We start from the raw sequence: 26,459 nt of genomic DNA, 5'->3' as shown, positions 1-26,459 counted from the left end.
AGGTATGGCGGTGGTCTACCGCTCCCCCCGAATCTCACTTTCTCAACAAAAAGGCTGCGGCCGAGGGCCCTGCGCCGGCACCTGGGAGCCCCTCGGTGTGACCACTAGGTTCTGCCTTCCACTGACTCACCCCGCAGGCGGCTGCCTGGCCCCATACGGTCCGCACCCGGGTCCTATCTGCTCCCCGTCCTCCTTGACCAGCCCTGCGAGCCTTGCCCAGGTCCCTCACACCCACCTGCCCTCATGGCCAGTGCGCCTGCGTGGCTGGGAACCCGATCGGAGGCCGCTGGGGCCGCCTCAGTAGGTGGTGCGTCGAGGGCGCTGGGGCCGGCAGCGGGTGCCCTGGCGGGCCGAGTGCAGCCGGAGAGACGCCACGTCTCTGCTCCTCTGCAACGAAAAGCAAGCGAGGGCTCACCTCTGGGCTCGGTCACCAGGACAGGACACCGCCCGGGAGTTCGGCGCCGCAGCCAGGCACCTCCCCGCAGCCCCGCAGGCCTGGGGCCCTGCCCGGCACCCTTTCTGCTGTCCCCTCAGCCGGCACTCCCAGGTCAAGGCGCAGTCCTACCTCTATTGACCCCTTGTGGGAGGTGGGCCAGATGGGGCCCTGGGCAAAGCTTGTCAGGTTTGGAAGGGCCAGCCCCAAGGCCTATGGCTCGGCAGCCACCTGCCCTCTGGGCTGTGCAGCCCACTCCCTTCTCCCGAGGGGAGCTCAGCCTGCCTGCCGTCACGGGACTTCCCCGGGCTTACTGATCAGGACTGAGTGCCCCGTGGACTTCCACCCTCCCTCTCACTCTGAGCTGCCATCCCCACCCCTGCGCCCAAAGGGCCTGGCTCATGAGAGGACTGGCCACCCCTGGAGTCATGCCCTGGGGACACTAGGAAGGACCCTGAGGCACTCAGCACATCTGGAAGGGTCCACATGCCTCCCCCCCCCCGCCGTGGCCTCGGGAACGGCTGATGACAAGTGCAGCGTTTCGCCTGCTCCCAGGCTCAGAAATCGACCAACACACTGAAACTCGCTGACGAAATAAAGACCACATGCTGGGCGGGGAGGAAAGGTAGACGTCATATGTTTATTATTTACACGGTGTGGTAAGTACACAAATACAGTGGTCACACAAATGCACAGGTCGGACACCACCCCAGGGGCTGCAGACACTGGCTCGTGTGGGGGCGATCGGTGCGGCACTGTCCGCGGCAGCGGGAGGGCTTGGTGAAGTGCCGCGGCTCACACCTCCCCCTGACTCACCGCCCCGGCCACATCCCCCAGCACCAGCAGGGCAGCCAGCTGTGCGTCGGTGCACCCACCCGCCCGGCGTCCCAGGACCAGCGCCCCTGTGCTGTGGGACTTGGGGCAGGAGGGACACGGACCTGAACACCTTTAAAAGCCAACAGCTTCCTACAAGCTCCCCAGTTGCAGTGGGGTGACAGGGAGTGGAAGTACCTACGAACGTATGCATTGTACCCCATTCCGAGACGGGGCTCCTGTCTACTCTGCCACCGCCTGGGGCACGTGGGGAGCCCGGCCCTGCCTGCTTCCCATCCTCTGGGCTCAGAAAGCAGGACACCCTCCTCCTGGGCCTCAGGTCACGGGTCACTTGCGTCTGGGCACTTCAGAGGGGGCTCCCTTGAGCCGTCCTCTTTCTGGGCAAACTTGCATCCCAGGTGGACAGATGTTGAGTACACAGATGTTAGCACACGGTAAGGGCCACTCTGCAACGCTAATATTTACAGTCTGTCTAGAAAATGCCCCCAAATCAAAGGCATTGAGGCAACAACCATCAGCAAAGTAACGGCGCACAACCCAGGAGGGCCCGGCGCAGCCTCCGCTTCCGAGTCTTGGGCACTGGGTCCTAGGCACCTGGCGTCCGCTGCCGCGTCTGGGAAGGTGGGATCGGCGCTCGGCTCTGCCAGAAGCACCGCGACGCCCTTGCTCTCTAATGGCTCTGACGACTTGAGTCCTGGCGGCTCAGTGACGGTGGAAGGGAGTGATGGCCAAAACCAGGAGAGGTCACAGGACACAGCACACAACACACGCACAGACACGTTACACACGTGTACACGTGACAATTTCCGGAGAACACCCCTCTCCACAGTGGACTACACCAAACAGAACAGGAAACAGCACTGGCAGCAGGGGTGCCCGCGCCCACCTTGGTCTACAGAGACTTCACGCCGGTGTCTGAGGCGGGACACTTTGAGGTCGTCTTTTTTAAGACCGCAGAAACAGACAAGAAGAAACAATAAAAAGATTTCTTTACACAGATTTAAGCCAGTAATTTTTAGCAAAATGATACAAAACTGTCAGAACCAAGTAGAAGATGGTGGTTACAGCAGACTCATCAGGGAGCGCGGGCGCCACCGCGGCAGGGAGGACCGAAAGGCTCTGGATCGGGAGTCTGTTGTCTGCAAGTGTCTCGCACTCACGCGGCCGTCTTCCCAGCCCCGGGACAACAGTCCACGGGGGCCTCAGTGGAGCCCGGCGGTGGCAGCGCTTGGAGTCTGTCCGGTTAGTCTGTTTGGTTTCCCCACGGGCGTTGCTGGGTGGGTGGCCTGGAGAGTGCCCGGTGTCCTAGCCCGGGGAGCGTCACTAGTAAAGCCATGTAACAGGAGATCAGCCATGCATTGCCTGCCCTTCACAGCACAAAGGAGCTCTCATCGGTGCACGACAGACTGAAGACCACTGGAAGCCACCCGACCGGGAATCTGTCGGAGCCAAAGCACAGGACAAGGTCAGCGTGCGGCCGGGGGCGGGGCCGGCCGGTCAGGGAGGTGCCCTGGGAGGAAGGGACAGACGCCACCTCGCCCACTCGACGCCCGTGCCCCGGCTGCTCCAGGAGCTCCCTCTGCGGCCAGGACGTGCTCAGCAGAACAGCGACAGGAGACGGAAGAGGAAGAGGCATGCAGGCGGCCGAGAAGCTCGTCAACGACAGGACAGAGTCCAAGCGGGAGAGACACTGGCTCCCAGCCACCCCCCAAGTAGCCTGGGGGCCAGGCCCCAAGGGCACTGGGGTCACCACCCTCTGGGGGTGGGCGGTACAAGCAGTTCCCATGGAGATGGTTCCTAGAGCACCGTAGTGTTAAAGCCCCAGCAGACCCACATGGCCGAGCCGCCAGCCACCAGCCGCCAGCCGCCAGCCCCCATCCAGGGAAGGAGCCGCCCAGCATGGCCCAGACGGGAGCACAGCCTGGGCGCCCAGCCATGCACGTCGGCAGGGAGCAGTGCTGGGCGACGGGTTAGTACACACGACAGCAGATACAAGATACCGGGCAGAGACCAAGTTCGAAAGAAAAATAAAACGAAGACAGAAATAAACGTGGAAGGAAGAGATGGCAAAGCCAGGACGGCGGAGACCACGGGAGTCTCACGCAGCAAGAGCACGAGGCCCCACCGAGCGCGGCCCCTCAGCTGAGCACGACTGACACATCCGACAACCAACCCCGGACCCAGCGGCGAGAGTGTCCTGGGGCCACCGGAGCCGGCGCACCTAGAGCCCGGGTCCGGCTCCCCACACAGGCTCCGACTCACACAGCAGCAGGCCCTGGGGTCACCCATTCAGGAACCCCCTACAGCCTGCTCGCTCCCCCCGCCCCCGACTGGCCCTGACCACAGTTCTGGAATCCATGAGGGAAAGCACTGGGCACAGGGACTCACTCTGCAGCTCCTGGCATGCAAGACCGAGCCCACCTGGGTGCTCCCTGTGGGCGAGGGGTCAGCCCCCGCCCGCCCTGGTGCCTGCTGTTGGAGAGACCGGCCATGAGCACACTCACCCAGTGCTGCCTTCCAACGGGAGACGTGCAGCTACTTGCCGTGGTGTTCGAAAGGAATGCTATTCTGAGGTGGGGGGAAAAGACAGCTGTTGGTAAGGGAGCCCCGGGCTGGCCCAGCAGGAGGCTCCTTTCCTAGAAGCGTGTCCTCACCTTGCCGCCACCAGCACTGGCCTGGGGGGCCTCAGAAGGGACCCCAGGAACCGCCCAGGAGCTCAGCCTCACCTGCTCCCAAACAAGAGCAGACAGTGGCTCCTCCGGGATGACCTGCCACCAAGGCCGACGGGGGGAGAGGGGGAGCGAGAACGACACACAGCTGCCGGCCTCGTCACTGCTCGGGGCAGCCTGTGCCTCCCTACGGCACACGACCGGACACAGCTCACTGGCATGGCGAGGAGGGGCCTCACTGGGTGGCGGGATGTGGATCAACACCACCGCGCAGCACGCGGCCCGGAACCAGCGCTACCCCACCAGCACGGCCGGACCGAGAGCACTTCACGCCGGGCTCCCACCAGAGCCCTGTGAGCTCCCTGTGCGGCCACGGGCATCCCGGGGCCAGGGTGCAGGGACAGGCCGCAGGGGCTGGTCCAGCACGCTGCCCTCGAGAAGGACGTGGGTGCGAGGAGCGGCCCCCTTCCTGGAGTGTGAGCGCAGGCTGGCCAGGGGTCAGGACGAGGGACACAGAGGTCGACGCCCCCACACCCAGCTGGAGAGGGGGAGCCGGTCTTGCGACCGGCGAGCTGGCGACGGCACTGGGGCCCTTCCTGCTGAAGCTGGCCAGGCGCATGGGCACCGGGTGTCTCCTCCTCGAGGGCACAGAGATGCTGCCATGGGGGAGGCAGGCGGACACACGCATGGCTGCTTCTCCTTCACCCCTTTCTTTGGGGAGCACGTGTGGTTGGAGGCTATAAAATCACGGAAGCCGGGACTCCACTCACTCCATAACTTCCAAACCAGGGCAGACGGGGCACCCCTCCCTGAGTCTCATGCTGGCCCACGGGGCCTTTGAGCTTCCTAACTCCTAAGGGAGCCGCCCACAGTGACCAGGAAATCCGAGACAGTCACGCCTGGGATGGAGCCTCAGGACACACCTCCCTCGGGCCGTGTCCTCTGCATGAAGATCCTGAGAAAATCTCTAGGGTGACCAGTGACGAAAGCTGAGGTGCTGCTTTTAGAAGGGAAACACACCCCAATCAAGTCTCTCAGAGACCCTCCCTCCGTATAGGCCCACCTCCCGTTCCTCCAGATGGCGAGAGAGAACAGGAGCGCAAAGGATCCGAGTTACAAGCTCGCGGCGGCAGCGAAGCCTCCCCAGGATGGCTGCGGAGCTGTGCTCGGTCTGCGCTGGAGAAGAGCTGGACTCCCACCTGTAAATGCCTGGCACCTGAGGACCTCTGACTCTTCCACTTCCTCAGTGACCCCAAACCCCTCAGACACTTTCTCTTCGTAAGAAGGTAGGCCTGCTCCTTCCTCGGTCTTTGCTGGCTGGGTCCCCAACATGCAGGCGTCGAGTCCACACAGAACCCCTGGCATCCCCAGGCCCTGGCGTCCCTGCCAGACCTGCCCGGGGCCACAGCGCCACTGCACGCACAGGTGGGGTGGACGGCTCCCAGGACCTGCTCCCCGCTGCTGACTCATGGATTCCAGAGCTCGTGGGAAGGAGCCCCCGAAGCCCTGCTGCATCCTGAGGAGAGGGGGGAGGGCTGGGACCATCATCCCGGCCAGACCCCATGAGCCCCACATTCAAACCACCAGCATCTTCAGTCTCTGGAGAACTAGGCACGGAGCCCACCGTGTCCAGCAGGGTCACTCGTCAGGAGGTCAGCTGGTGCAGAGTGGTCAGCTCTGCCTCCGCCTGGCACTCCTGGTCCTCTGCCAGAGACCAGCAGGTTCTGCAGCTCTCCAGCCACTGTGCCACGCCACCCCATTCACCAACAAGCCACACCCCGAATCCACCAGGCCCGGCCGTGGGGCCCGGGAGCTAACCTATACACCGAGGTGGCATCACAGTGAACCAGAGGGTCACCTGCACCCGACTTCCCCCAGGACACCCCACAGAACGGTCGCGGGAGCAGGGGCAGGATCCTGACGCCTGACCACCCTTGTCATGGAAAGGGACCCTGGCAGTACTCGAGGGAAAAAGCTGTTGTGCTGAGAGAGGCACTTGCAAGACAGAACCGCAGCAACGGGAGCCCGCGTGGGCAGAGGGAGACGTGGAGGATGCCGCGTGAGGCCCCCAGAGGACAAGCGCACAGGGACGCCAAGACAGGGACCCTCACCCACGCACGTCACCAGGTGCTGGGCCCCAACAAGCCTCTGCCCACACCACCCCCCGCGACCGCCAGCAGCCCTGCCCTGGCCAAGGAGAGAAGAGCCCGAGGCTGGGTGTGCCTCCAAGACGCCCAGTGCCAGCGGGCACAGTGCGGCCAGTGTGCGGGGACGCCGAGCCGGAGGCCAGCTTGGCTGGGGCAGCAGAAGAGAAGAGGCCCCGCTCCGTCCCACACGGCGGAGACGCACCCTGCACCCACACAGCTGGTCTCAGAGGCTCTCAACCACGGGGGCCAAGAGCAGCCGGGGGCCAGGGCACCTCATCAGCTCAACCCTTCAAGGCCCTCACCCTCCCCACCCCGCCTGGAGCCCACAGACCAGTCCGAACAGAGAAGCCTGCGCCAGTGTCCCACCCCGGCAAGCTGGCGCGCATACCTGTGAGGTGGACATGCGGGAGGTATCTTGTCGGCCCGTAAGATCCGACGAGGAGATGTTGACGGGGGCGCCACGGTGCAGCCGCATACTCACTTTCCGCTCCCTTTCCATGCCGGACACGGGCCGAGGAGAGGTGTTAGCTGAAGGGGAGAGGTGGGGGAGTGAGGCCTCCTAACGCTCCACCCAGGGCTTTGTCTTCAGCACACAACCCAGAGCAGGCCAGTCGGCCTACACCACCCTGCACCCCGCTTGGCTATCAGGGAGGCCCCCAGCAACACTGCGCCTCTCGCCTCCCAGCAGCGTGCCCAAGGCCTGGGGGCAGGGTCCTCGAGCGGGACACCAGTGCGCGTCTCCCATGGGAAGGCTACCCAGGGTTCTGCTGGGATGCTGTCAGGGACGGGGAAGGAGTGGGGATGGAGACTGGTAGGGGGATGTGTGTGCCAAGAATGAGAAACTGTGAGACAGACACTCATAAAGGCACAGCCCAAGCTGCTCCCTGGCCTGTCCACCCTCGGGAGCTGGAAGAGGGACACACAGGCACCCCCAGGAGGCGCAGCTGCCGGCCCAGACCCTGCTCAGAGCTGGCTCCCCGAGGTCACACCCTAACAGAACCCCTGCCTGCTGGGAGGTGGGGTGGGGTGGTCACGTGGCTCGAGATGGGCCCAGGAGCACGCACCAGTGTGTGAGGTAGGGGTGAGGGGGGTGGGAGCAGCCACTTCTTGTGTTCCCCGCAGCCGGCCTGAGGCTGTGGAAGGCAGCCCCCGCGTGGCTGGATTTCGGGAGTGTCTCAATCGCTCCTCACGGTCCCGACGTTCCCGCTCGGCATCGTCAGCGGCCCGGCTGGCACCCTAGGCAGGCAAGAGGAGGAGACAGAACTGAGCAGGGCTGCAAGACATCCCAAGGCCTTGGCGGTTCCTGCAACTTGAGAGACACCAGGGGCGTGTGGAGCAAGGGGAAGCCAGTGAGATGTTTCTCGCCCGTCCCGAGTGGGGAGCGAGCAGCCAGGCCGCCTCCGACTTCCCAGGGCAGCAGAGGAAACCCCACCATGGCTACAGCACTTCCTCCAACCCCAGCCCTGGCCGCGGGGGGCCCTCTTCTCCATCAGCATTCACAGGGACAGGAAATCCCCTGAGGGTGTGACGGCGGGAGTCTGAGAAGCAGGCCCGAGCGGCAGTCCACTCGGCCCAGACCTCAAGCCCAGGGCAAAGGTGATGCTGGGGCTCACATCCTGAGGGCAGAGGCCAGGCCTGTCCTGGGGGGGCCATGTGGTAGACTTGGGCACAGGCAGCCACTTCCACTCTCAGTCATTTCCAAGCCACTGCACAGGCACGGCATGTCCCGTGGTACAGCTAGGCTACCGCACACGGAAGCTTACACACGATTCCCAGCCCTGCCAGCAAGAGAGTCTGCAAACTTCGGCCTTCGGGCCAAACCCAGACCCATCTGTTTCTGCACACGTTCCGCCCACACCCTGCCCACAGGCTTTCCCGCTACAACCGAGTGGGGTGGTTGCAGCACCACTCTGACTGCAAAGCCAAAACAATGTCCTACGTGGCCTTTTACAGAAAAGGTCGGCCGAGCCCTGACGAGGAAGGTTCAGAATGGGGGCTCCGAGCGGCTCTGACTGGAGGCCCACTCTGATGTCAGACTCTGAGCCCCTCCTCCCACCACCTGGCTCTCCGTGGACAAACAGGCCAGGTCTGTGTCAGGCAGGCTCTGTGGCGGACCCTCCCCACTGGAGGCTGCAGCCCCACGCCAGCCGACACGGACCTGCCCCGCGGCAGGGAAAGGCTTCCAGTTCTGCATCGGAGAGGAGGCTCGGCTCCTCAGTCCGGCTGTCACCCTGGAAAGGCTCCAATTCCTGTTTGAAGCTCACGACTAAGAGAACAAGCTTCCGAGGAAGGAGGAAGGAAAGTTCTAAAACAGCTGGAATCCTGGCCGTGATGTCCGCAGATTAACGGAACTCACCCACTTGGATGGGAACAAATTAAAGTTCAAGCTCTACCCCACCCCCTGCAGCATTCCCGCGGGCAATCGATGAACAATCCGAGTAATATTGCAGGGCCAAGGTCAGGCTCAGCACCCAGCACCTTCCCAGGCCACACCCTGGTGCAGAGGCCAGGAGGCTCGGCAGGTCCTCAGCTCCTGTGGCAGAAGCCTCAGACTCAGCCACTCCTCCTGCGTAAGGATCAAGTGGGCACCACACCCCAACACCCCAGGGGTCAGAACCACACCCCCCGAGAGCTGTGGTAACAATAATAAAAGGAGCCTTCAACGAGAGGAGACACGGTGCTGGAGAGGGCTGGTTCTGGACACCCTCGCGCTGGTGGACCCCCCACACCTGCCTGCCTGCCTTTGCCTCCCCGACGGGCACTTGGCTTCTTGGGCCCTCTCCCCTCAGGCACCTCTCCCGGCAGGAACGCCAGCTCCAGTGCAGCAAACGTGCTCCGAGCCCGACCCTCAGGCAACTCGCCTCACGCACACGTGAGCCCCACACACACGTGAGCCTCACACACACGTGAGCCTCACTCACACGTGAGCCTCACTCACACGTGAGCCTCACACACACGTGAGCCAGACAGCCGCAGCCCTGGCTGGTGGGCTGTTTCTCGTCTGCATGGAAAGGCCAGCAAGCTGGCGACGCCACTTACAAACTTGAGCATGTTCCAGTCGAACACGTAGTCGTAGGAGAAGCCCTGGCGATGGAACAGGTTCCGGAAGAGCTGTCTCAGGTACGAGTAGTCAGGCTTGTCATCAAAACGCAACGAACGGCAGAAATTCAGGTACGTGGCAAACTCGGCTGTAAAACAAGAAACTCAGAGCTAACCAGAAGCACCGGCGACAGGTAACGTCACTGCTTACCACCCCTCCTCACTTAGGGTCGGAACCGGGAGCCTGAACACCGCCACATGGTGCAGGATGGAGGATGGAGGCGCTGGGAAAGGTGAGAAAATGCAGCGCTGCCCTGGCCGCAGTGGGGCAGCTGGTTGGGCGTCACCCATGCAACACAAGGCTGCCGTTCAATCCTGGTCAGGGCACGTGCCCGGCTGCAGGCTCGATCCCTGGTAGGGGGTGTGTAGGAGGCAGCCGATCAGTGTTTCTCTCTCTCCAAAAACCAATTAAAAAATCTTTAAAAGAGAATGCAGCAGCATAGAGCAGCTTGGTTTCACTGGGCACCTGTCTCAGAGGCAGCCCCACACAGCAAAGGAAAATGCCCTGAGCTGTGGCTCCAGATGTCCCGGAGACCCGGCCACCCGCCAGGCTAGGGGCTTGCCTGGGTCACCCTCCCGGAAGCCCTGCACGCGCAGGCCCGAGGCCACTCACAGGGGTAGCCTTTGCACAGCACTTCAATGGGCGTGGACATCTTCTTCTCACTGATGCGTTCGTATTTCTGCCTCTTGGTGGCAGCCTTCAGCCCCTGCCAGGGCAGGGAACCCAGGTTGAAGTACATGAGCACATAGCCCAGCGATTCCAGGTCGTCCCTTCGAGATTGTTCTGGAAAGAGGAGGAAATGGGTAAAGCTTGGCCCACGGCAGCAGCAGCAAGCACACACTTACTGTGGAAATGAACTCTAAAAACCACAAAAAAATACACTTGGATTCTTTGCTGAAGAATCTGCCCCGGATGTGCTATTAGAGAACTGTGACTCCCAGGTGAGCCACACCCAGTCACAGCTGCCAGGGAACGCCCCCACCGCCCCGTCGACCTGCCCACCCACCACACCTCCGAGTCCCAGCGCTCCGGTCCCCGAAGCCCGCCTGCCACCCCCAGTGCTGACTCCCAGTTCCCGAGGCTGGCCTTTCTGAGCTGAGCCCACCATGCCAGGCAGCCTGGGCCAGCGGCAGGGCTCACCGATTCCAAGGTGCGTGTTGATGGAGGCGTACCGCGCCGTCCCGGTGAGGTTTTTGTTCTCACGGTAGGGGATGTGCTGGTGGGTCCTGGCGTCCCGGTACTTCTTGGCCAGGCCGAAGTCTATGATGTAGACCAGGTTGCCCTTCTTCCCCAGACCCATGAGGAAGTTATCTGGCTTCACATCGCGGTGGATGAAGTTCTTTGAGTGAATGTACTCGATCCGACTGATCTGCAGGAGCGAGGCAGACGGGTCAGCCTGACAGTGCCCGGAGGCGGCTCCTGCCCGGCAGCCAGGGCCCTGCTGGAGCTGCGTGTCGGCACCCTCGGCCGGGGCAGTGCTCCATAGTCGGGACGGGACACAACCCACCACCCTCACCCCACCGCGCCGCCACCCGGGAGCTCCCGCTGGTGGGCTCTCCCGGGGGACCGACAGCGGCTGCAGCAGCCATCCCTCTGCCGGGAGGCAGGCCCCACACATGGGTGTGCTGTGCCATGCCGTGCCCAAACCCAGCCCACCATGTCACTACCTCGTGGCAAAGGTTAATGAACACCTACTTCCTCCTCGTGCACGACAGGCAGCGGGGAGGGGCCCGCGAGGCAGTGCTTACCATCTGGTCGGCCAGCAGCAGGACGGTCTTGAGACTGAACTTCCTCGAGCAGAAGTTGAAGAGGTCTTCCAGGCTGGGCCCCAGCAGCTCCATCACCATGACGTTGTAGTCCCCCTCGGCCCCGCACCACCTTATTGTGGGGATGCCCACTGGAAGAGACACGGGTGTCAGCGCGGCCAGGGGTGGGGTCAGAAAACCCTGACACACCTGCGCTCACATGTGACTCCCTGACAAGGGTCAGGTGGGCAGTAATCACGGGACACAAGGCAAGAACATGATGCCCACGTTGTGAGTGAGGGGCGGGCAAATGCAGGACAGAGAAGGAGGGGCAGGAGGCAGGGAAGAGAGGGGTGTAGGCTGAAGCAGCGCCCAGGGACCCGGTGATCAGCATCCTCTGTGAGGTCGATCACGGGAGAGACCTACAAAGACTCACATCGGACTTTCAGAGAGGAACACGGCAGCGTGCAAGGTGGAAAACACACGGGTGGGGTCACAGCAGACCCGGCCCTGTGGCCCTGAAGGCATGTGACACGTAGGGACAACTGCAAGGCACCGCCATTTCTGTGACCAGAGCCCCCGAGAGAGGAAAGAGAAGGGACGGGGACAGACATCCCACGGGAAGAAATACCAGATGACGGCATTTAACCCACCGGCACAAGGACAAGAATCACGAAGACCATCACACTGCCATCCCGACAAGCAGTGCTCACCAAAGTGACAGAGAACACCCTGGAGCAGCAGGGAAGAGACCCCACACACGAAGGAGCGAAGAGGCGGGGACTGCGGCGTCTCATCAGAACACGGGGATCCCAGAGGCACCAGCTGCAGAGGCCTCCAGCAAAGACAAAACAGACATTTCCAGCCACTGCAGACCTGCTCTGCTCCTGTCCACGAGCCAGAGGCAGGCGATGCCACAGGAACGTAAAAACAGCACGTCCCTCACCGGGCCTGCGGCTGCACAGAGGACGTAGACGACCCGATCCCCAGCATGACTGACTGACATGAGAACAAGTCCCACAGCCGCTCCCTCACAAGGAACGATGCTATTGGAGGACCTGCCGCAGCCGGTGAGGCACTTCCCGGATTCCACACGAGAGCAGGCACCCTCTCTGCACAGACACTGGGTGCCCTACAGGCAGGTGACAGGCAGGACCGACAGGAGGACACAAGGGCACAGAACGCACATTAGCGTCACACGCAGCAGATGGCGGAAAGGCCTACCAGGCACCCATTCATCAAGAGAACGGGCTCTAAGCCTCTGCCGCTGACCGCAGAGCATCGCCATCCAGGAGCAGAGCGACAGGAGACAAGCCCCGTCTGACTGAGCTCAGTCCCGTCTCCACAGCAGGACCCTCCCGTGCGCCCCACAGACAGGCCTCACTCAAGGTCAAGGGCTTGCGCTGTGTGCAGTGTGCTCTCAGACAACAGCACCCCCGTTGGGAACAGGTAACGGAGAGCTCTGCAACGTCCCCAAGTATCTGGATGCTCCCCAGACACTTGGATGGAACTGGTGCCTGTCCGTCCCTCAGGCTGTGCGGGCGCCTCAACACAGGGACAGCGGCAGCCCTCACCCTGAAGCCTCACAGTTGGGTGTCTCCCAGGTCTTTCCAGCTGCTCTCCCTCCACTGGAGCTCAGGGAGTCTCGTCCTTTGCCAGCACCCATGAAACCACGGGTCGCCAACTGGTTTGGCGGCGATAGGCAGACATCGCAGACACTGCACAGTCCTGGTCACAGCCAGCACCCAGCGTCAAGCCCGCGAGTGGCAACAATGATGACAGCTCTCAGCCTTTCAGATGAGGCCAGGATGTCAGGGGCAGAGACACCACTTCCTGCTGGGGAGCAAAGTAAATGCTGCTTTGCACACGTGCACCACATTCAACAGCCCAGATCCAGGGAGCGATCAGAAGGGGACTAGAAAGCTGTAGGACTCAGCGAAACGAGAAGCCAGCACAGCGGGCCTCAGGAGGTGCTGCGACAGTCATATGTGGGGGATTGGCAGCAAGTGAACACCTGTGTTTGAAAGAGATCAATGATCTCAGTTTCTATCTAAAAAAATAAACCCCATGTTAGCAGAAATAAAAGGTCACAGTAGAAATCAATGAAATAGAAAACAGAGAAACTTGCTAAAACCGAAAGCCGGCTCTGTGAGATGTTTGATAAACCTCTAGTCAGACTGCCAGGGAAGAGGAGATACGAACTACCACCATCAGACGCAGGCACAAGAAGCCTCTACGAACAGTCAGAGGCTGACAGGAAACATGGGAACAGCTTCGTGCCAGTAACTCCAACAACTCGGACGAAATGGACACTTTGAAGAGCACAACCACCACGCCCGGTGTGCTGACCCAGAGAAAAGGAAATCAAGGCCCACAGCGTCTGAGCCAAGTCCGCAGCAGCTGGGGGAGTGCCCGACACCCGGACACGCGTCGGGGGCAGGAGAGCACCGTGACCACTGACACACAGCACAGACACGTCAAGGACAGGCCTGCTCCCTTCCAGAAACTCTAGAAAATGCAAACCAACCCGGGACCGGCAGCGGAGAGTGGGGTGGAGGGACACAGGGGCCTAGACACTTCTGGGAGTGATGGAGACAGCAACTCTCCTGGTTACGGCAACGGTCCCAGGAGGGCATCGCACTGCGCACCTAAAATACACGCTGATTACACCTCCGTAAAGCTGACTTAAAAAATAAATACGTTTTCCAGCTTCACTCTCTGGAGGTGGGTTCCTGGGTGAGGCAAGGCACACGCCCACCGCCGTCGGCACCTCGTGCTCACGAGGCCTTTCCCACCGGAATCACAGCCGCACAGGACCCGCTGCTGGTCTTGCGGGTCAGTTCCCAGGCCCGCTCCCGACTCCGCGTGGGGGCAGCACCACTGGGCCAAAGTCTGCTCAGACTGTGTGTCCCAGAAGCTGTGCCGTCCTCCATAGCTTCCCCCCAACCAGGTCCCATCAGGGCCACCTGTGGTGTGTGGTCACCACGCTTAAGTCTCGATGGTCCCTTAATCTTTCACCAGACTCCCGGTGCTCAGGCTGTCTTGCAGGACAACCCTAAATTTGGATTTGCCCACTTGCTGGCCTGACCCCTTGTCAGCTGCTGCCTGCAGGCTCTTCACCATCCACTTCTGTTATCATCCTCTGTGGGCCAAGCTTCAGGGTGGGGTCAGACCCGCTCCCCTGAAGGTGTGTGCAAGCATCGGTGGGACCAATCAATAAAGTGGCAATCTCCCACTCGACTGCTCCCTCTGCGTTTTCCTGTGGCGCTTCCTGTGTGAGCGCACACCATGGAGTCACAGGTGCCCTCCCTCCTCCCAGGGGCTGGACCTCACTGCTAGTTCCGAGGTCCCAGTTATCCCACGTTTGGCCAACAGATGCCCCTCCAAGCTTGCTCCTGTGTCCTCTGGCCATGTGCCCACTGGCCTGAGAACTTTCCCTGAGCCACAGCCTGCTCGACTGCCTCCCCTCACCTCCCCTGCCCAGCCCTGGACCCAGCCGACGAGGCTCCCGTGAGAAAGGACATGGAGAAGCCATCATCTGGATGCCAGGCGTGTCACTGCTTCAGGCTGTCACTCCCTCCAGCCACTGAGCTTCGATCTTCGCGGGGCATGTGCCTTCTCCAGGTGCCCAGCCTAGAACCTGGGCTATTGCATGAGTTCTCGGTCAGCTCGTCGTGTTGAAGAAACATCCTGCCGGGCCTGGACGGAGCCCTGCTGGCCGAGGCACTATGGGAGGAGTGACAGCTGAGTCATCACGCTAGGAACACGTGGAAGTCGTCTTCAGCATCCCTCCCCCGTCAAGCTTTATATTCTCTGCACACGGGTCTCACGTGGCTTAAGATGTATTCCTAGTCACCTATGGTTCGTATTTGGCTAAACTATTTTAAGAATTAAACTTCAGCCCAGCCGGTGTGGCTCAGTGGTTGAGTGTTAACCCTTGCACCAAGAGGGTGCCGGTTCAGTTCCTGGTCAGAGCACATGCCTGGGTTGTGGGGTCAATTCCCAGTAGGGAGTGTGCAGGAGGCAGTCGATCAATGATTCTCATTGATGTTTCTCTTTCTCTCCCTCTAAAAACCAGTAAGAACACATGAAGAAAAATAATTACACTTCAGTTTCTGGACTTCTCAGGAGCCAAAAGCCGTGTGACCAGGACCCTGGGGCTCAGCAGACTGTGGGCTGTGTCCACCCAGCAGTTTGCAGGTGGCTGTGCCAAGGTGCTGGGAGCCGCAGCTGCTGCACGGGGCTGGCATCCATAAGTGGGTCACCATGCACACAGGACTAGGCTTCCTGTCTGCGCTGTGACCACGCTTGACCCCGGGAGCCTGAAGGAGCGCGAGGCAACGGAGGTGAGCGTCCAGAACTCCACCCAAGGCCTGGAGTCTCTCTAGCAACGGGCCCTGGCAGGTGTTCTGTCCTAGGGGCAGAAGATGGAAGGAGACAGAGACAGGCACCATAGCTGTGGAGGTCTACACCGTTGTGCCAAGGAACCATGCTGGCCCTCCAACCCCAGAAATGCCCTCCTGCCAGAGCATCAGCCACACCAGCCTGCCTCTGGGGGGGAAGAGCCACAGCCCTGCCCTACGAGGAGGCCCAACGGTCAGGTTTCAAGGAGCATGGAAAGTGTTAAGGGTGGACACTGGGTCAAGCAGGCCCACAGCATCATCCCTCTCCCCCGGGAAGGGGAGCAGAGGCACTCAGACCATCTGTCAGTGTCCCTGCGGCTCCAGGGACATCCCGCAGGACCTGCATGCTGTCGGGCTCCCCACTTCCAGAACCGCAGCTGGAAGTGGCCTGAACAGGGAAGCCGTTTTCCTTTGGAAGATGAGAGGACCTTGCTGTGCAGAGTGAAGCAATGAGGTGCGAGAGCAGTGACGGCCCAATCGCCAGCCCTGCCTTCTCCGGGAGGCCTGGTCTCTGAGAGGGTTTTCCACCACCGGCCTCCTCGTTCTGGGGGTCAGGTGCTGAGCTGCCCCAGGCAGTGAGTCAGGATGGGACAAAAGGGGGTGGCTGGGGACCAGCTGCAGGTCTGCTCCTACTCGCGTGCGCCTCACTCCAGCCACCACCACGCTCTGCTGCTCACTGGGACAACGGCACCGTGGGTCCACACTCCCAGGCGAGCGGCCCCAGCTGTGTGCTGACACGTCTTGTGTGCCTAGCTTTCTTCCTAATGTAGATGTTCTGCATCATGTTCCTGCACTGCGTGTTCTCCGGCCCATGAGCAATGTTAGGGCTGAGTCGGCAGCTGCTCAGGCCTGCACAGCAAGAACACGGTGTCCTGTCACCATGGAGACCACCTATCGGAGGGCACTGCCTACCCAACCAGCTCACTTTGCCAATCAGAGCTGCTTCTCAGGCAGTGCCCTCTTGAAAGCCCCGCATCTTCAATGGATCACAGGAGACAGTTTTAACCGGGGCCCCAGGATGTGACCTCCTCCTGGGAGACTGGAAATGGGTGTGAACAAGAAGAGGACAGACGAGGGTGTTGACAGGTGAGGAAGAATTCCTGTTTAGACCCGCTTCACCCACCAGATCCTTCCTGTGGGGGCCAGGCCTCCCACATCACAGGGTTCATGTGTCTGTAAAAACCTGAGTTGGTCAGATGTTCTAAGAATACCTCTGCGCCCATCCCAAAGGCCACTGGCTATAGGAAGCAGGGACCCGGTCCTTAACCTTTCCCGGTCGGCCCCAAGGTGCCTGACAGCAGAGGGTGCCGTCACGGAAGGAGAAAAGGGTGCAGCCTGCGTGCTGACTCCCAGGTCGGAATGGACGAGTGCAGCAGCACACACTGGGCGACTGAGTCTGATCCTGCCCTCATTGCCCCGAACTGCTGCGCCCACTCCCTGTCAAGGCGCTAGGATGTGGTGGCTGGCCGCCAGGTGGGCCCCGCGGGTGTAAATGTAGTGTCGTTTTTCTCCAGGTTCTTCTAGGGCTTCACTGTTCACAAACTCCTTTTTCTATTGGGAGAAGCATCACCAGAGCATCTTTGACAGAGGTTCACACCACGCAAACACTCTGAAACACAGGCTTGCTTGCAGCAGGGGTCATAAGCCCACCTTTCTTCTTTTTCTCCTCTTTCCCTATTTTTAAAAATATTTTTATTGATTTAGAAAGAGAGGAACAAAGAAGAGACGGAAACATCACTGTAAGAGCGAAACATCGACTGACGATCGAGCCTGCAAACGGGGCACGTGCCCTGACCGAGAAGCGAACCGGCACTCTGGGTGCCCAGGATGACACCCAGCCAGATGAGCCACACTGGCCAGGATTCCGTTTCCTATTTTGGACCAGGTCTGTCCTAATAATGGACTCCTACCCCACTCCCTTCTCTATTCCTCCCCCCGGCACCGCAAGAAAAAGACCACAATTCTACACATTTAATTTCTGGGGTGTCTCCAAGAATGCTTAAGTGATTTGTGTAACATTCTGAAAAAGCTAGAACTAGTCCATCCACTGCTCCCAGCCTCCCGAGTTCAAACCGTCCTTGATGGGACTCACGCAGCACACATCTTTAGATGCACCAGACCTGCTTTAACCTCTAGTCCAAGGGCGGGGGGGGGGGGGGGGGGGAGGGCGCTTCCAGTAGACAGTGGGGTCAAGAGACAAAGGAAGGGAAGATGAAGGTTGCAGGAAACTTTTGTCAAAGCCGCCACAAGGTTGTTTACTAGGAGACAGATGAATGCAACTCTATTCACTGCTAGAAACCAGAGCTTTGGGTGACATCTTGGATTTGTGGGGAGGAGGGAAGCATGGGCTTATTTGTCCTTGTCCAGACCCCTCCGTGGTCGGGGACCTGAGAGCGAGCTGCGGTGCATCCTGCTGGACTGGTGTTCACTCCTCCCTGCTGTCCCTGCGTAGCACACGCTGACCCTTTCCCCGGTCAGCAACAAGCGACCTGCAGTGCCCATGGGGCCACACACAGAAGGCTGGTTAACAGCAGAGCCTGCTCTCTGGGCAAGGCGACTCCCACTCCCTCTGCCGGGCGCAGCGTGGTCGTGGTCAGGGTCAGCAAGCTCACGGGACTCGCCCAGGAGGAGGCGCTCGGCTTGTCTGGATGCAGTCGTCCTCTAGAACACAGGCCTGCCTGTGGCTGGTGTGGCTCAGGGAACAGAGCGTCACCCCACGGACTCAAGGGTCCCAGGTTCGATTCTGGTCACAGGGCACATACCTCAGTTGCAGGCTCGATCCCCGGCCCCGGTCGGGGTATGTGCAGGAAGCAACCAATCGATGTCGCTCTCACATCGATGTTTCTCTCTCAGTCTCTCCCCATCCCTTCCACTATCTCTACAAATCAATGGAAAAATATCCTCAGGTAAGGATTAACAAAAAAATAAAATCAATAAAAAATAGAGTAAAACACGTCTTACACCTGGATAGCAGCCACTGAGTGTGCATGTGAAACTGGGACCCGGATCTGTGTGGGGAAGGCGGAGCTCGGGTGCACTGGCAGGGCCCGGAGAAGGGCCAGGGCAGACTGGAGTAGTGGCACCGGCTCCTAGAGCAGGGTTCTGGCGGGAAGCAGTGCTGGCCCCAGGCACTGAGCTACATCTAGAGACGTTTCTGTTCCTTCCGGCCTGGGTGAGGGGTGCTCCTGCATGTGCAGAGGGCAGCCCCACAACAAATGCCAGGGGTGCCCTAGCTGGGGAGTTCTCAAGAGGTGCTGCTCCTTAACAGTCAACAAGGCTTTTAAGTTGGGAGGTTCTATTCCACCCGAGCACCAGGCTCCTTCCCCCCGTGAAGGCCACATCCTGATCACCTCGTTCTACTCGCCACCACCTTAAAAGTTGTGCCTGAGAAACTTCCTTCTGCTGTGGCCGCTGGAGGGCAAGCACCCTGGCTGGGTCCTCTGCGGGCCTCTCCCTGGGACGACAGGGGCAGGAAGTTTTCACCCGGGTGCCAGTCGAAGGCCTTGGTCCCATCAACACAGGACGAGATGGCGGACACCCCTGTGCAGGCCCCGCAGGACCGTGCGCTGCTCTGGTCGTCTCTGCTGCTAAAGAGACGCTTGTGCTGCACCAGGTGCTGGTTCCAGCAGCAGCAGCAGCGACCCCGCTGCTGTGCAGGGAAGCTGTGCTGTGGGGGAGCCCCGGGGCGCGCCCCCCAAGAAGCGCCCCAGGGCTTCCGAGAAGCAGCGCAGCATCCTTCCCAAGGCCCTGCGCAGCAGACAGTCCTCTCCAGGCTGCGGCGCCTCCACAATGGAGACTCCCTTATACACCCGCTCCTGCTCCATCCACCAAATTACTTTCAAGTCCAGAAAGTTCTAAAAGTTAGACTCTGAGGTCAGGATGGGTGCCCTCTGACATCAGTACCCTTAGGCCCCAGGGGAGGTTTGGGGACAGGATTGGGGCAGTAATTCAGCTTGAAGGGGTCGCAGTAGTTTCACTCAGAAAAGTCTGAAGTCCCCCCTGCCCAAGCTTGTGAGCAAAGCATGTGACCAAGGTGGCCCAGAACGACCAGCAGTGCTGGAAGTCAAAGCCCACAGCCCTGAGCTCAGACCCTGCCCCGCAGACCAGGGAAGCAGTGCTGGAGCCGGAAGTCCACGTGAGGAGGCCTCTGCAGCCGCCTGACAGCATCCGCAAGGACCGCCCGGCTGGGTCCAGGGTGCGGGCATTTTCCTCCCTTTCCCCAAACAAGCCAGAGACTTTGGTTCGGGACGCATGCCCCCAAACAACCCTAGTTGTCTCTTAACAGGTAAAGGCCATACCTCCTCCCTGCATCATTTTGTAGATTTTGCTCTCGATGTGGAGCTGAGGGTGTTTGGTTTTGACACATTCAAGCTTGATGGCAACTTCTTCTCCCGCAACAATGTCCGTACCTTGGAAAAAAAGAAAAGCCAGCGTTAATTATCTGGCGCCCACCACCTGACCCATGTCACACGGCCAGGACCAGGAGCACGGTCCGAATCTTCCAAGGACCCCGGATGGTCACACTCCACTTCCTGTCACGAGATGTCAGTGGTGCACAAACCCCGTGGAAAACGATGCCTTTCCCCTTTTAAATCAGGGAGTATTTCATGTGTATAGGGAAGTCTAGTCTGGTTTCCCACCCCCACCTCCACAGGGGCCCCCTCGGATCATGTCACCAGGGACCCAGGGAAAGCCGATGGCTGCCCTTCACAGCCTCCCCCGTCTTCCTGCTCTGAACCTTCCATCGCCCTGTTGGTCAGCCCCAGGGCGACTCCATGTGTCCCAGCCCCCCGCCCCGCACTGCTAGGACAGGCCTGCGGGCTCGTGCAGCGTTCTCTAGAGGGAAAGCTGGTTTCATCCACCACCACACGGCCCCAGGCCACCCAGCCCAGGATCCAGCTCACAGCCCTCAACAGTCAGGCACTTCTCAATGGGCGCAGATCCCAGGTGGCAGCGCCCCTCCCTGACCGTCACAGCCAGGCCAAGGGACAGAGGGGGGAGGGGGAGCTCAGTAAGCCTTGTGCTGCTAGGCAACAGGACAACACTTGTGTTTCTTACTGACACTAGACCGGGAGGATGAACTCTTGTTTTCAAAGCCCTGACTACACCTATGCAACATGTACCTGTCATACACCTTTGTTAGTTTTGTACTGAAACTGGCAATACAACGTATGCTAATACCTCCCATTATCAGCCCATGCATTTCAAGGTAAAATTAAGAATTTTTTTTTAAATTTCTTTATTGATTAAGGTATCACATATTTGTCCTCGTCCCCCCATTCCCATCCCACACCCCTCCCCACACATGCCCCCACCCCCCTGTTGTCCCCAACCGCCGGTTAGGCTCATATGCCTGCACACAAGTCCTTTGGTTGATCTCCCCTTTTACCCCCACCCTTCCCTACCCTCACCCCGAGGCCCGACAGTCTGATCCATGCCTCCTTGTTTCTGGGTCTGTTCTTGTTCATCAATCTATGTTGTTCATTATTTCCCCTAGATGAGTGAGATCATGTGCTATTAGAAATACACTTATAAGAACCGAAAATGAGACAAGCAATAATGGTTATGGTGACAGGCAAATGAATCAGTGTGTAGTGAGTTTCTTTCTGGGCCAACAGTTCTTTTGAGACCCAATTTCAATGTCCAACAGTTCCTTATGTGTACATGTCAGCACTGACATTTCAGTTCTGGATGGTGGACAAATGGTGGTAATGCAGGTCCTAAAATTAAGAATTTTTATCTGCAAATATTTTATCTTTGTTTTCCTCCAATAATGACCTGCAAACCCGACAACCACCCCCCTCCGGCTTCACACGCGAATGCTCCAAGCTGACCCAGTGGCCTGAGGACCTTCCTGGAGGCGCTGTAACTGGAGAGCAGGAGTCTCCCACGCACAGGTGCCTCCAAGCAGGAAGCCCTGGGAGCCTCCCCAGCAGTGCGGCGCTCGTGAACCGTTTAACACCGGCTCCAGCAGCCCGGACAGAGCCTGGGACACTTCCTTCCCCAGTGCTCGCCACCACCTGGCAGGGAGACCACAGTGTGTTTCATGAGGGACGGTGGGCATGAGCAGGGTAATGGCTACAGAGCACCCTGAGGCTCCCCGACAAAAGGCGGACAAGGTCAGCAAGCATCACAGCCGTGGCCACCGGCAGGAGAGCTGCCTGCTGAGACTAACGGCCAGTAAATGCCCACGACCCCAAAGAAAAGCCTCCTCTCACCGCTCAGATCTGCATGGGATGGGCCACGTCTAGTGAGCTGAATGCAGAACCGGTCACCAGTGCAGATTCAGAGGGGCTGCCCCCACCTGACCAACCTCTCCCGTGGCCTCCAGCCTAAGAGCTTCATTCCCCATTGCAGAGCCGCAGTTTGCCAACCACTGCTCTACCCAATTACGAGAGAAATGACTTCACCACCAAACTGTGCAAATGAAAAATGAACTCGAGTTCCTGTGAGGACCTGGAACCCTGAACTGAACTAGCCAGCGCAGGAGGAACGATGACTCATCTTACCAGTGACATCAGCAACTCCACACACTCATCAGTGCCGTCCCAGCCAGGACACAGCCCTCAGTGAAAAAGCAGCTTGGACCTGCAGACTACCTACCAGCTAGTGCCTCCGAGAAGGCGCCAACACTTCCAGCTCCACTCGCTGGGGCAGGGAAAGCGAACATAGAAGTCACCCCTGCAAGAGAGTCTGTGGGACACATGACCACAGGCAACTCTGGAACACAGAGGATCCCTCCTCCAACCATGGTGCCAGGCCTCCGCCAGGATCACACCTGCAACTGAGCCACCTCCCTCAGGATCACACCTGCAGCAGGGCCACCTCCCTCAGGATCACACCTGCAGCAGGGCCGGCCTCCGCCAGGATCACACCTGCAGCAGGGCCGGCCTCCGCCAGGATCAGAGACATGAACACCTCCCGAGTGTAGCAACTCAAGGAGAAGGGCTTCACATGGGCTCTCAGCCACACAAACATGAGGGTGGCGCACACCATGGGCTGCCTCCCGGGAGGCCTCCCCGCACCGGGTGGAAGTCCCGAGCAGCAGAGCTTCAGGTTCTGTGCATTCCATGGACCCCGACCATCAGAGGCTCCTGGGCAGAACCACCTCTGCAGCCTAGGGAGCCCCATGATTCAGGCGGTGCTGCTCCAAGCCTCATCCCCAACTGCCCCAGTGCAGGGGACAAGCCCAGGACAGCGAGGAAGCGCCACGAGCTCGGACAACAGGTGACATCGCGGCACCATTTTCATCTCATCCTGTGACCACTTGGAAACTGCAAAGCCGGAGCCTCGCAGCGGGAACTTGTAGAAGTGCTTCTGGATGGAAGCAGGAGCTGAAGACAACACTGCTTTGGTTCCAGGTGCAAACCAGTGGCATAGAAAGGTTTCCTCGGGTCTGTTCATGCTCAGGAGCCTTCGCTCCCAAACCACCCCCCTCAATCCCCACCCAGCAAAAGTGGGGCGCCTCACGAGGCAGCGGGACGTCTATGTTCAGACACAGGTCAGTGCTGGTTTTACGCAAACAAAACTGTCCCTCAAGTTGAGCGGACAAGGCAGATGGTAAATAAGTGGAGCTAACCAAAAGCTCGACCCCATCCTGAGACAGGGAGGTAACTCCCACTGAGTGACATCCACGAGGAGACAGGGAGAGGACACGGAACAGCAGGGCAAAGGTCACCCACAGGTAACTGTTGACAAGCAGCTGATGCAGCGCCAGGACTTCTCATTAGAGCCCTCAGCCACCACTCTAGAGGATGCAGGCGATGACCTACTGTGTGTTCCACACCTGCTGGGTGCCACCAGGAGCGTGAAAATCCGCGAGAGAAAACATGAAAATCAAATATGAAGAGGTTCCTAAACTTTAGCGCCCAAAAAAGTGTTTGGACATGTTGTCGAGTGGACAGCACAATCTGCCCGGAGATAACCGGACAGAGCAAGTACCAAAGCCAAAAGCTGGCAAAAGGAAAACCTCCATTCTGACACCAGCAATGCGGGTGTCCAAGCCCCCGCCACCGCCCGCAGAGACAGACAGGGAGAACAGCTCCGAGAATGGGCTCCCGGCGCCCCAGCACCCCGCAGGCGCTCCATGAACATGGCCAAGCTTCAGAGCAGCCCCAGTGCAGACCACGGCACCACCACACAGGCCGGTCCCGCGCGCACTGCCCGCACACACTCCTCTTCCCCAGCGCCCACGGGTCACACGGGGTCCATACTGGTCACACTGGCTCTTCCCTAATCCTCCAATGTCATCAAAGGTGAGAGGTACCCTGCCAGCAAAGTGGAAGGGCTTCAGGCACCCCAGCAACCAGGGCTGACGCCTGTGGAAGCTAAGACCCAGGGAGGCCCAGGAGTAATGGACGAGGCTCCCCTCCTGCAGCACCGGGTGCGGGGCCTCCTGCACCTGCTGAGTGCTGCACAGGTCTGTGAGCATGAGGCCTTCCCTCCCAGGAGCCTTCGGGACCTGTGAAGCTTGGGGGAGGAGACTGAGGATTAAGACCACACATTTTGGAGTCCATGTTGACCCAAGTCCAGGCATTGGGGAAACAGCCCCCAGAGACCAGATCCTGTGAACAGGCGACTCCGGGAAGCACCGATTGGCCTGGCTGGGCAGGAGCTGCCGGGAGGACAGGCCGACACTGGAACTTCCTGGTGCAGGAGGCCCGCTCCAGGCGAAGGACAGACTTTCCCTCCTCCCAGTGTCAAAGGTATGGAAGCACAGAAAGTCCCATGTGGACCTCCATGACCCCAAACGCCAGGCTCAAAACAGGGTGAGCCTACCTGTGGGGTCTAGAGCGTTCTGACCAACAGCAAAGTGTCGGCATGAGAATGACAAAGGACACACGGGTTCTCCAGATGAGGACTTCAATGCCTAATCAGTGGCCTAACAAACAGAACAAAACTTCGGTCCAGATGACTCAGTCCATCCTATGCTCTTTGGACCTCATCTTTGACCCTTAACTACAGTATGCGGCGAGCACCCTCAGACCCACCTTTCCAGCCACAAGGCTCTCTAGCTAACGACATCTCTGCACACTCCTCTGGGCAGCACGCAGCCCGAGTCAGCGCAGGTGGAAAAAGCCCGGCGTGCTCAACCCCACACAAGTAACTCCAGCGAACCCCGATGGGTGCGTTGTGTGGGTGGCTCTCTCTGAAGGAGGCAGGAGAGCCACAGTCCACCCACCCATGTTAGACATGCGAGACCGGTCAGCCCAGCAGAAGATGAGGCCCACAGGGAGAGTGGTGACAAGCAGACGGGGTCCCACAGAGCTCCCACCCCGCGGAGAAGGGCTTGGTGACAACTCTTCCACGGCGGACTCCAAGAGCTGCCTGGCAGTCTCAGACCAGAGACGAAAGGCTTTAAATAAAACATCTGCTCCTGATGCCCGCAGAAGGGTAGCTCATGGACTGGCTTCTCCGTCCAGCTCCGAGGTCCCAGGTTATAAGCATTGCCAAAATCCCACTGTTCTATAAATAAGGCAAACAGCTTGCATTTACGCAGCACTTGGCCTCCCAAAACGCTGCTGAGAATGCAGCCGGCTGACGACGGGGCATAAATATTTAAATAGTAAAATCCAAATGTCTCCAAAGTGTATTTTACTCCGCAGGACAGTGGAAGGAAATAGATTCAAAGGCAACAACGCAGCGCGTGGCAGGCTCCCTGCAGGGGAAGGAGGGCGCCCGGAGGCCGTTGTGCACCTCCCGCGGTGGGCACGAGGGCTGCGGCCCCGCCGGGGGCAGGAGGGGGCGGGGAGCGCCACCAGCAGCGGGGCTGATGCACTCAGCCACCGGACCCTCCCGGACAGGTCCGCCAGCCCAGCACCCGCACAAGAGTTTACCCCCAAACTTGCGCAACAGCGGCTCCTCCGCACCCACGCCGCGGGCCAGCTGGACCCCTCCGGGGGTTGGAGTAACTGGCACGCAGGAGCGTCCGTTTTGAATGCCCAGCTCGAAGGGGGCGCAAGCCAGCCGCTCCTCACACCTGTGCGCGTTCTTTCCCCGGGAACCGGACACGGGCCAGAACGTCCCGCCCCAAACAGTTTTCGGACCCGCCCGAACAATCCAACAGCTAGGGGCGAGCTCGCGAGGACAGCGCGGCCACCGCGCCCGCCTCTGCCGCGGCCAACGTCTGGACACGGGCCGGTCTGCGGCCCCCACCGTCCGCTCTACGTCCAGGCCCCCAGCGCGGAGCTGGATGCGCAACACGTCCTCGGACGCCGCCGGCCCGGCCCGGCCCAGCCCAGCCCGGCCCAGCCCGGCCCAGGCCGGCCCGGAGCGTCGCGAAGGGCAGCGGGGGCCCCAGGCGCTCCCGGCCACCGCACCCAGCCCACCGCACGTGCGCAGGACGCGGGGCCGCGCACCGCCACCGCCTTTGTCTGCCTGCGGGCCGCCGGCGGGGACAGCGGGGTCTCGGGCCGACCCGGGCCACCCCGCAGCCCCGGGCACACGTTGGGCAGGTGCCCCCGGGGGCGGCGGCGCGGGCCGGCCCGGAAAGGCCCCAAGTTCCTGCCTGGGAGCCGCGGGGCGGGGTCCCGGGGACAGATGCGGGGCGCGGAGGGTCCCCAGGGGTGGGGGGGCGGCCGGGACCGGGTCCCCGCGGCCGGGCCGGAGGGGCCGAGCGGACGCCGGCCGGGGCGGCCCCGAACCAGGGACGGGCGCCTCACCGAGATAGATGTCTCCGAAAGAGCCGCTGCCGATCTTCCGGCCCAGCCGGTACCTGTTCCCGACTCGGAGCTCCATGGCGGCGGCGGCGGGCCCGACTCCCTCCTGCCCTCCCGGCCGCTTCCTGGGTCTGAGCTCGGGGAGGCGGCGCCGCCGCTGCCGCTACTGCGGGTCCGGCTGCCGGCTCCGCCCCCCTCACGGCCCCGCTTTCACCATCGCTTTCCAGCCGCCCAGCCGCTCCCAGAGCCACAATATGGGGCGGATGGGACAGTCCGAGCGCCGCTGCCCCTGCTCCGGCTCCTGCCGACCACGCTTGCCCTCTCCCCGCCACGGATGGACTCGGATCTTCCGGGCCTAAATTCCCCTTCAGCTGCCTGAAGGAGCCGCCGCCATCGCGCTGTGACGTCACTTCCCCTAGCAACCTGGGGGCGGAGACTCGCTGCCCGAGGGGCGGGGTCTCGCTGGCCGA

General features: G+C 60.6%; 2 protein-coding genes across 4 annotated transcripts in view; both read right to left on the bottom strand.

The window, feature by feature from the left end:
* The window catches only part of OGFOD3 (2-oxoglutarate and iron dependent oxygenase domain containing 3), a gene marked incomplete at its 5' end in the record, with an annotated part of 80,339 nt that overhangs the window by 554 nt on the left and 53,326 nt on the right, over nt 1–26,459 (bottom strand). The window lies entirely within an intron of this gene.
* Nucleotides 165–26,421, bottom strand: CSNK1D (casein kinase 1 delta). Of its 3 annotated transcripts, XM_079797593.1 has the most exons (10): nt 25,993–26,414; nt 19,630–19,740; nt 10,932–11,080; nt 10,324–10,552; nt 9,796–9,966; nt 9,123–9,271; nt 7,148–7,319; nt 6,472–6,611; nt 3,772–3,835; nt 1,053–2,706 (listed from the first exon to the last, which is right to left on the bottom strand). In XM_079797593.1, the coding sequence occupies exons 1-9, from the start codon at nt 26,066–26,068 to the stop codon at nt 3,803–3,805; spliced, it is 1,230 nt and encodes a 409-aa protein (XP_079653719.1). In that variant the 5' UTR covers nt 26,069–26,414; the 3' UTR covers nt 1,053–2,706; nt 3,772–3,802. The 3 variants fall into 3 exon arrangements, with proteins under 3 accessions (XP_079653720.1, XP_079653719.1, XP_079653718.1); XM_079797594.1 differs by lacking the exons at nt 1,053–2,706; nt 3,772–3,835 and adding an exon at nt 165–387 and having other exon boundaries at nt 25,993–26,421; XM_079797592.1 differs by lacking the exon at nt 3,772–3,835 and having other exon boundaries at nt 25,993–26,416.

Source organism: Cnephaeus nilssonii (assembly GCF_951640355.1).
Source record: "Cnephaeus nilssonii genome assembly, chromosome: 19".
NCBI classification, from domain to species: domain Eukaryota; kingdom Metazoa; phylum Chordata; class Mammalia; order Chiroptera; family Vespertilionidae; genus Cnephaeus; species Cnephaeus nilssonii.
Note: the sequence above shows the minus strand (reverse complement) of the source record. Positions and strands in the feature narration are given on the sequence as shown.